Consider the following 10,551-nt stretch of genomic DNA (forward strand, 5'->3'; position numbering starts at 1 on the left):
TATGGTATAATTCGAAGATCTCAGAGCAAGATAATTCAATGAGAAAAGGACAGGATCAGAGTTGTTAGAATTTAGGACAACATGGTTTAACTCCTCCTAGCTAGCCAACTAGATGTGCTCGTCTATGCCTTAAATGGGATGGGGAGCTGGGTACCAAGTGATGGGGTTTAGGTGCAGATATGTATACTGCACCGATTTGGTATTTTGATTTTATTTTATATTTTCTTTAGTTGGACTTAGAGGTATTTTACTGGTTAGTTTGATTAGGTGATTGTTTCGAGGCGTGAAATGTAAACTAAGCGTCTAATGAAATGATACCTAGTCTTAGTAAAACAAAAAATAATCTAGACCGAAGTAGTGAGTGATTAGAGCGGAGCCTATAGACAATAGTCTCAGTCTGAAATTCCCTAATCCTTTGCTCATTACCAAGGGCTGAAGCTAAACTTATTTAACATTTTGTATTTTAACATTTTAACGTACTGTATTAATAACGTAAACGTCTTGGTATCGTATAGTCAGCCTAGAGGAGACCAAGTCTTGCAAATGTCTCGCCACTAATTTAATGACAAAGAATTAGTTAGGTTGTTGGAAAGGACGTGTGAATGTATTGAGCTTGTATGCAATGCATGCTTTCATTTCTTCTTCGCTTTGAACTGCATTGATATAATAGCAATAGTATTTCTGATACGATTAATGATATAGAATCAATCAGATCGGAAAGCAGACATACCATCAAGCATTATTTATACATATTTTGCATTTGCACGCATGCGCATGCGCATTATCAGCTTACCTTGATGTTACCAGTTATGGCTCCATTGATGCTCTCTCTTCTCTCTCCCCCCGTAAAGTTTGCTGTATGTAGCCAGATCAATTTCATAAATTTAGCATTATTTCATAGCAAACATCAGAAAGGCTACTGACACAAATACAGCTTATTTCACAAGATACCTCAGTTATCAGCTACGTATGCGATATACGATGCTAAAAAAAGAGTATTATTTTTCGCTCGTCTATATACACGTTAATTTATTTATTAATTTATTACCTACATCTTTCCCGCTCTTTCCAACAGATCAATAAAAACATACTACCTTTTTATAGTAAGAAGTGTACGAGAGAGGGGCGTTCAACTTGGAGGGGGGCGAGAGAGGGGCGCTTAACTTAGAGGTGGGCGAGAAAGGGACGCTTAATTGGGGGAGGCGAGAGAAGGGCGCTTAACTTGGAGGGAGGCGAGAGCGGGGCGCTTAATTGGCGAGAGGCGAGAGCGGGACGCTTACCAGAGGGAGTCTTTACTGGACGCTTAACAGCCGTAGTCTTAACGGGACGCGTAACAGCCGTAGTCTTAAGAGTTAGTCATACCAGCCGTATTCTTAAGAGTTAGTCATACCAGCCGTAGTCTTAAGAGTCCCCGCTAAAATCACGCTAATTAAATCTTTAAAAAAGCAAAGTAAACTCGAGAAAGTATAAGTATGAGACTGGTAGGAAACTGGGCCTGAGGTGGTTTATATAATTTTATTGTCACCGGTGCCGTATAAAGACATGCGTCCGAGAGTCTACGACTTCAACATTTTACCAGTAGTTGCTTTTTTAAAACCCCCCAATATTTTAACTGTAAATAAACTAATATGGATTTTAAACAAGTTCGAACCCTCGTCCTCGAGTCGAGTCCTCGACTTTGGGTCTTTGAAGGCTCGACGAGACAAGACAAGAGACTCGAGACTGCTCTCTTCTTCGACTTTCGAGTTTCGAATCCTGCGCGAAAAAAACTAACTTTTCTGTTTTGTAATTTTTGAGAAGAAAAAAAGGTTAGCATTTTGTTGGTTGTTTTTGTGAGTTGCAGTTTTGCGCCCTCTGAAGTCTGAACTTCTGAAGTCTGAACTTTTTAACCTCCGCATTTTAAAAAGTTTTCCTTTTTTTTAAAAACTAAACAAATAGTAAATACTTTCCAACTATAAACTGAATACGAAGGAATTTTTGACTTTTAGTGTTTCGTTGAAAAAACGGTAATGTGTAGCAGTACATTTAAAACATCGTAGTGAAGCACATAAGTTTTAATAAAAACTACTCGAAGTTTTAAAATTGAGTGCCATTCCAAATATAACTCGACGCAATTTCGCTTGTATTTACTGTTTTGTGTAATTTATTTTTCTTTACTTTTTGTATAGCCTTCTGAAAATATCTTATTTAAAAATAGAACTTTTTTGGGGGCGTTGTTTTTTTGATACCCTGTGTATTTATGTACAGATGTATTTATGTACTGTATTTGTAAATATTTATTTATATACATAACAAAACAAAAAAGAAATATTTTGTTTTTTTATGAAAAATAAATAAATATACAGAGCCTACTACATAGAGTAAGCCTACTAAATAATAAATTTTTACTATAAAAATAAAGTTTATGGCAGAGTTGGAAAAATTAAAAAACCCCCCCCAAAAAAAGTTATGTTCAATTCATATTTATATGTATTTAAATATAAATATTTTCTTTGTACAGCGAGAGGGAGAGCCGGAGAGGTTCACGACTCGCGACTCAGGAGATGACTTCGGAGAATATATCGGATGAAGTGAACCCGCATGGATTCAGTTGCATCGCACTTAATTTACAATTACGTGTCCGTTGGTTAGTATCTCCTTTTTATTGTATTCGCATCAGTACACCATAGTCGTCTGTAGGATAACAGGAGTAAGTGGAGACATTATACTTTAACTAGATGAACCCAAACAAGGTTCGATAATATAGGCACATACTCACACTCACGACGCCTTTAACCTCGAAATATACAAGTTCACTCGCCATTAAATTTGTCATAGAATATACACCCTCCTGTTCTACTTAATCTCAGGGCTGGCACACATATTCGTATGAATTTTAATTGATACAAATATAACAATTACGCGAAAGTCGAACTATGCTTGTACACCGATTGCTAGCACTGTTTGTATCCGTGCACGCCTCGCTGTCTTTGTCTATCTCCGACACACAACAACGGCAACAACTTGAATATGATGGAGAGAGACAATATCGACAAGATACACCACTTTACGATAAATCACACGGCTCTTCTGTAAGCAGGAGGCAAGTATTATCTGAATGTGCCACCGAGCCTTGCAGACGTGGTACGTGTGTGGATGATGCGCAAGGATTCACTTGTATTTGTCCCGAAGGCTACAAGGGATATACATGTATCATAGAGATAGGCGGGCTTCTGGATGTACCGGACTTATCTCCAAGTCCATCTAGTACTCCATTGCCATCTCCTATAGCGATTCCGACTTCTATTCCAACTAAAACACCATCAGCAGCACCATCAGCATCGAGTCACCCTACACAAGCGCCATCGACCACGCCCAGCCCGCTACAGCTCGTAAAGGGAATCAATGTAACAATCGCAAAAACTGCGAAGATTGGGACAGGTGTTACAATTGGGGATGATGTGACAATTGAACAGGACGTCGAATTGGGCGACTATGTGGAGATTGCAAGTAATGTAATCCTGTATAGAAATACAAAGGCGGACAATTACGTAAGGATCGGTATTGATGTATCGGGTGAACCTAACTATCATTATCGACGAGCAGTTGGTGACGAACGCAGAGCTCTAACCATAATCGGGAACAATGTTAATCTTCAGACCGCCTCAACTGTCGCCGCCGGGGCTAGTGTTTGTATGTGTAGTTTTATACAAGGATTATGTATATTTAGGATTGCTCAGTTTTGTCCTCGCTAACTATTTGTTGTTATGCTTGCGCTGTATAAATAATGACAGTAAAAGTTGAAACGCAGACATTCAAATGCGCCTGCAAAGTGCTTGTATAATTTTTGCTTTAGAATTGTCGAGTTTTGTATGCGGCCTGCACCAATATTATTTTAACTGTATCTGCATCCTTGTACGTCACAACATGTGTGTAATATCTACACTGCAACGAAAAGGTATAGTTTGTTATACATGTTTTCGAATCTGATGATCGTGGTTGGGAGTAGCAGTAGCCGAACGGCCTCAAATTACATTCATGTGTGTAACCGTGAATGATGGCGCGTCAATATTTGACAGTATCTAGTCAGGCTTATAATTATGTACTTCATCAACCTTTATGTCACTGTATTTGCTGTGCTTGAATTTCAAAAATCGAGGTTTACAAAGTTCTTATCCCGTAATATGTGTCCAATGATGTCGTAGCCCCTGTGAGTATATTTGCACGTGTTATCAAAGGTATGCATATTGGGAACTTATTATCTATTTACCTTTTTCAACTTTTTTCCTTGCATACCTTCAGCTAGATACGCCACAATCGGAGAAAACTCTATCATAGGACCCTCGACTGTGTTGGCGCAGTATGTTGATGTGGGCGCAAATACAGTTGTGGGGAGCAATTGCTCTTTAGGATCTTTCACCACGATCGGCGAAGGCGTTGCGTTGGGCCCGCTATCGAAGGTCGATACAAAGGTTATCATTGCAGATAATGTCAATATCGAGGAGGAGTATGTGCTTTTTTTTCTCCTTCGGCTTTCTCAGGGAGGACTGTTAGGTGTTGCAGGCACGTGATGATATAGTAGCCTCGTTTGTGTGCATCTCCAAATTTACTGTACGAATATTATAGCGACTCGTTCAAGCTACCTGAAAATTTGTACTTGCAACCTGAGTCGCACACCTTGGTATGTGCTATGTTGATCACTTAAATCCTTTTTTGAAGACAGTGTGAATCGAAGGAAGATTACAATCTCACAGCATTTTAATACTTGCATCACTCTTTAGATTGACAATTGGGAGAGGCTCAACAATAGATATCAATTCGTTCGTAGGTGCGCGCAGCACCATCGGAGAATCGGTGACCCTTGGATCTGGTAGGTCGTACACGGTTGTGTGTGATATCTACCCTTTTTGATTTTTTTTCATGAGTTTTGGGCCGAGTTTGAAGTGTTGGGAAACTCAATTAATTCTGTACAAATTCAATAAGGGAGGAAACGAAAACTCTACCCAGCCCCCCCCCGGTGCAAGGTGGATTTCCCCCCCCACTAGATTATCGTTAATTGTCTTGAATAAACAAATTCCCATCGTACGCATTCTCTACTTTTCAGACGTTGCTGTGGGCCCGGATACCGTCATAAAGAACGGAGCAAAGGTGGAGAACAACGTAAAGCTGGGAACCGCAACAGTCGTCGGTGATAGTGTGGTGATACCATATCAGACGGTTGGCGCCGATGGGCAGCAGTTTGTCGACGACACTTCTGTCTCGAGTATGTGAATGTAGTTTTTGTTCTGACACTTCTGTCTCGAGTATGTGAATGCAATTGACGTTCTGTCCTGCTAGGTGTAAATGAACTCGCTGTTCTAGAATTGAATGTACTACTGGAATACCAGAATAGATTCCAGTGGCGTTTTTCGATTCAAATTCTTTGAATCTAGTGTTATCTACATCGCTTGCTATGAATGTGTGATCCGATGGCGCCGTGCTCTCATATCACATAGAGCGAAATACTCACCCAGCGTGCGGTATAGTCGAGTCTACCATGGTATGCATCTGATCTTTTTTTAACGTTTATTTGCTTTTACTTGTAATTGTTCTCTACTGCATTGTTGCGACGATTCTGGCTTGTACGCGTCTCACATTATGCCAGCAACCCTCTAATTTTTAACAGTCAAACCTTATAGAAGTAAAATACGTCGCTTACATTTAATTTCGTCGTACAAACAGTGACATCAATAGTCGGCGCAGTTACCGGTGTAGTCGCGGCCCTCTTGATTGTCGGGCTTGGCATCTGGTGCTTTTTTGAACGTCGCAAACAGCAGGATATCGACAGATGGACTGGCAAGAAATCTAGCGAATCTATCGACTGTGAGATTTTCGAGACTGAGGCTCCGGTCTCAGTATTGCGCAATGTACGCGCTACATAGTAAGTTGCCGGGTGTGTTTTTTTTATTTAATTCGTACATGCCCGTGGTAACAGTCTTTGACAGTACATGGTGAAACTTGTCATATCATTCGCTGCTGGTCGGGTATTCATGAGTTGTAGTATATAGATAGTTGAGTGGATAGATTTCAATGTGACCGGATGTTCAATACACGAGTGTGAATATAGCGTGTTGGTATTTGAAACGTCGTATATAATATAGAATGAATCCTAATTGGCTCACCGATCCATATGCTTGTCTCTTTCGTAAAGCACAAAGGACATTCCGATCAAACATCTCAACAAAGATCAGATAGTGGGATCTGGAACTTTTGGTCATGTATATCGCGGTTCGTTGAAGTATAACGGCGCGATAGTACCTGTTGCTATCAAGGTACGTGAGCTCGTAGCCGTGAATGTTATACAAGATGCATTTACAGTCATGCTTATATATATATATATATATATGCTTATATATATATATATATATATAATAGTTTGTGTGTGTGTGTGTGTGTGTGCGTGTGTATTACATATACATAAATAGAAGTATATCTGTATATCCACGTATAGGTATGAATGTATGTTTGTATGTATGTATGTATTCATATATTTACATAGATATAGATGTAAATGTAAATCTAGATACATATAGAATTTATATATATTCGTATAAATATACACTTAGTTATGTATTATGTATATATATATAGGGTTACTAGTTATAGATAAATTTATAGATTTATAGATCTATGACACATGTACAAGTATATATATATATATATTAGTTATTAATTATCAGTTACTAGTTATAGTTAGATTTATAGATTCATAATACACATGCATATCTATAATGTATATATGCATATATATATATATACATACATGCTATATTTATGTATGTATGTATACATGTATACAAATTTATATCCATATTTATGTATATAAATAAATTTCTGTATCCATGTGTATATATACATGTACATATGAAATCTCGAAGCCCACATACATGGATGTGCTGCCAAAATCCCCCCTGACATGCTATTATATTTGCTTTCGTTGTTAAACAGGAGCTTCGCGAAGCTGACGGAGATGCCGAAGAATCGCTCATGCGAGAGGTCGACTTGATGCGACGTTTGGATCATCCACATGTAATTTACATATTAGGTACGTTTTCTTCTATAGCCGATTGCACTAACGTGGCGCATCGTGTTCTTCGTCCTGTGTATATTATCGTGCATTATCTATCTTATACGTGTATGCAAAGCGTTCGTGTTTATTTAATATGCCGTATTTTACAAGTTGGCATAAACTGGTCAGCCTTTATTCTCCTCGTCATGTTCGCACCGTAAGTTACTGAATTTTTATTGAATTGAATGGTTGTCTTTATTGCAGGTATCACTAAGCGTGTAGAGGGATATATGCCATGTGTGGTCATGGAGTTTCTGCCACTCGGAAGTTTGCACGATTACCTTTCAGAGAGAAAGTCGCGAAACGAGAAGCTGCCAATAGCTGCGTTGTTGGCTTTGGCTCATCAGCTGGCACACGGTATAACTAGCACACTTTGTGTTTGTTCTTAGGATTCACGCTCGACTTCGTCATTGCGGACGATAAAATATATAGCTCCGAATATCTTGATCGTTTCCATAATCCTTAGGTAGAGTCTTCTGGTGGTGTATAGTAGCAGGCGTGTATAGAACGATGCTTATTTTTCACACTTGCAAGCGATTCATCATCGAAAGACTTTCACATTTTTGGCGGATCAATGGCACTAAACTCTTTCTCAATTGGTCACCGCTATCTATTATTTCATGATAGTATGTGTAAATTGAGTTCGCTGCGTTGCATTTGAAGGTGGTTGAGAATTTGATTTTGATATTCTTTTTTTTTTAAACTTTTTTCTTCACAGGTATGCTCTACCTTGGGTCGAAAAATGTTGTGCATCGCGATCTGGCGGCACGCAACTGTCTGCTCGCGCCACCGACTGAGGATTCACACGGCGTCCCGATATTGAAGGTGGGCGATTTCGGGATGTCTCTCGTTTTAGAGAAGGCTTTTGCGGCCGAGGATGCACAAGTGCGTCGCATATCAGTGGCAAACGTCTACTCTGAATCTGTAGAACCAGCAAGAAAACAGCTCTCGAGCACTATGTCAAGCAAGAAAGGGGGAAAGCGAGATAATGTGTTCGGCGCCGTTGAAGTGGACTCGGATATCGGATCAATGAAGTCATTGGATCTAATAAACAGCTATCACGACTCAGATAACGGAAGTGAGCGACACCTGGTGTCGAAGACTCCCTCTATGACCAGCACCGGTTCACGACCGCCGTACCAGAGCAACGCCGTCCGTTCTCGGACAAGCAGTCAGTCGGCGTTACACTCCGGGAATGTCGCGTACTCCCAACCAGCCACGGGGGCAGATCAGTCTCCTCTCCCAGCTCAGATGGTCCACGGCAAGATGCGACAACCCATCGGATCGCGGTCTTCGTTACGATCGGACGTGAGCGCACGCAATGCGTTGAGTCGGAACGAGTCGACCTCGTCCGTTGTCTCGGATTATGTTGCGGTGGTCGCGAGTCCCCACGGCAGCCTTGGGCCAAGCCTTGCATCTGCTAACAACCGTCACAAGTACTTGAATGTTACCACCGGGGGTGTGGAAGTGCCTAGAAGTAGTCTCAGTTCAGGGAGAGGGCCGCCACAAGCGAATCCCATGCCTAGATCTGGTTATAGCAATCTCATTCCATCGCCCGCCTCGGAGAAGGAACGTGCCAATCAACCGCCTTCGAACATGCGACGTGAGTGTTCTGCGTCTACGCAAAGTAAAGACAAAAGCCAAGCTGTGGGAGGTCGAGAAATGCGCAGGGCTCTCAGCAAGGACAATCTAGGCCCAAAGCACCATCAGAGCAGTGGCGTGGATGTGGAGGCGGCCATGACCCAGAGCGAGCAGAACGGGGGGACGGATTACACGCGCGTGATCATCAGTAATAGTGACGCCCTTCCCGCCGAGAGCATGAAAGAAGTCGGAGAGGTACCTAGTCCGGCACCACGACCACTGGCTGCACTGGTTGGGACTAGGAGTGAGGGATCTGGCGGTGCGACAGGCTCTGAAGGCAAAGGCAACGCCTTGGAATGGGCTATGACCTCACAGCCCAAGAAGCGGGCTGTGGGACTCGATATCAACTCCTTGGCGGAGTTGAGGAGTTTATCAAGAGGTCTGAACTCGGAGATGAACCGTTCGTTGGAAAGCGATCAGACGAGCACGGCGCTGGTGAGCAACAGCGAGAGCTTGTTGGAAGAGGATATAAAGAAAAGAGACTCTAAAGACGAGGCAAACAATATCGCTGCTCTACCCCTGCGCTGGATGGCGCCGGAGAGCATTGAAACCAAGGAGTTTACTACGATGTCTGATGTGTGGTCGTATGGGGTGGTAATGTGGGAGATGGCTACTTTGGGAGAGTTGCCGTACGGCAAGGCGGATGTGCACGAGGTGGTTGCGAACATACAGAGAGGAAAGCGTCTAGAACGCCCGCTCTCGTGTCCGGAGGCTGTTTTCGACATTATGCGCGCTTGTTGGAGCGAGAGGCCCGAGAATAGACCCGAGTTCGGCCTGATCGTCGAGTTGCTGGGAGATATTCTTGTCGATACAGTGCGCCGCACCTTGACGAAAACTAGTAGCGTGGGTTTGGGTGCGGGTGCGAATAGAGTCGATCGTTTAAGACGGACTCTGACCAACGCAAACAGCAAAGTGCTGACACATGGGGTTCCGAACAATGGGTACACAAACACATTGCCAGAAGCAGAGTCTGCTGGAATGACCCTGAATTCTGTTACGGAAATCTAAACCGGTGGTTGTACTTCTGAACTACGAATACGTAAACATTAGAATGGCGTTTGTATCCACTCTATAGTTATGCTTAACACCTACATCTAGCATCAGGTTAAGGCCCAAGTCGCGGAAGGTTTGACGTGTCGAAGGAGCTGCGGATGTGCCTGTATATAATTTTAGTTAGTCACGTCTATGCGTCACATTATAACCCCGTGAGTATGTGCCACTACTGGGTTTGTGAGACATCAGGTTTCGACATATAGCAATCACACAAATCCACCAAAACGAGTCCTTGCGACATTTTTTTTGGCCTGCTCTACATGACCAACGAATCGTGATAGGCGCCCCTGCTAGTTGCGTGGCCAAATCGTGAAGTTTGGACATCAAATAGCGAAATATTCGCGTTATTAGTACTCTAAAAAAATTTGTATAGGACGCTATTTGAACATTCCGATTGGAATATGTAGTTCAAAATAGATTTAAAGTGGATTGTGCATTAAAAATCGCACACTTAAAGTTGCTACTATTATACATACAATCGACAAGCAGGTCCATATCATTGAACCAAAAATTATTAAAACAAATATTTCAAAAGTTTTTGAACCCTACGACAATACTAAAACCGATCCGCACGGTTTGCGTTTCAAACACAACTTACATCTTGCAGTGTATATCGATCGTGACATTCCTTTGATTCTGTCCAAATTTAAAAAATCGGTAACGAAGACGAGCACATACATCTATAGAAGTTCTAAAATATGATGAGTTTGTGTATACAATGTTCGTTGTCTATCAATTCATAGAAGTTTTGTGGAATGCCATATATATAT

General features: G+C 41.6%; 1 protein-coding gene across 1 annotated transcript; it reads left to right on the forward strand.

Annotated features, from left to right (window-relative positions):
* Positions 1 to 2,604: 2,604 nt before the first annotated feature.
* Positions 2,605 to 10,328, forward strand: SARC_02622 (TK protein kinase). The gene is made up of 9 exons (XM_014303630.1): positions 2,605 to 3,672; positions 4,282 to 4,486; positions 4,761 to 4,849; positions 5,084 to 5,242; positions 5,701 to 5,899; positions 6,170 to 6,290; positions 6,967 to 7,063; positions 7,292 to 7,444; positions 7,806 to 10,328. Exons 1-9 carry the CDS (start codon positions 2,916 to 2,918, stop codon positions 9,734 to 9,736), a joined length of 3,711 nt encoding a protein of 1,236 aa, XP_014159105.1. The 5' UTR covers positions 2,605 to 2,915; the 3' UTR covers positions 9,737 to 10,328.
* Positions 10,329 to 10,551: the final 223 nt, after the last annotated feature.

The sequence above is a fragment of the Sphaeroforma arctica genome (genome assembly GCF_001186125.1).
Source record: "Sphaeroforma arctica JP610 unplaced genomic scaffold supercont1.119, whole genome shotgun sequence".
Taxonomy (NCBI): Eukaryota; class Ichthyosporea; order Ichthyophonida; genus Sphaeroforma; species Sphaeroforma arctica.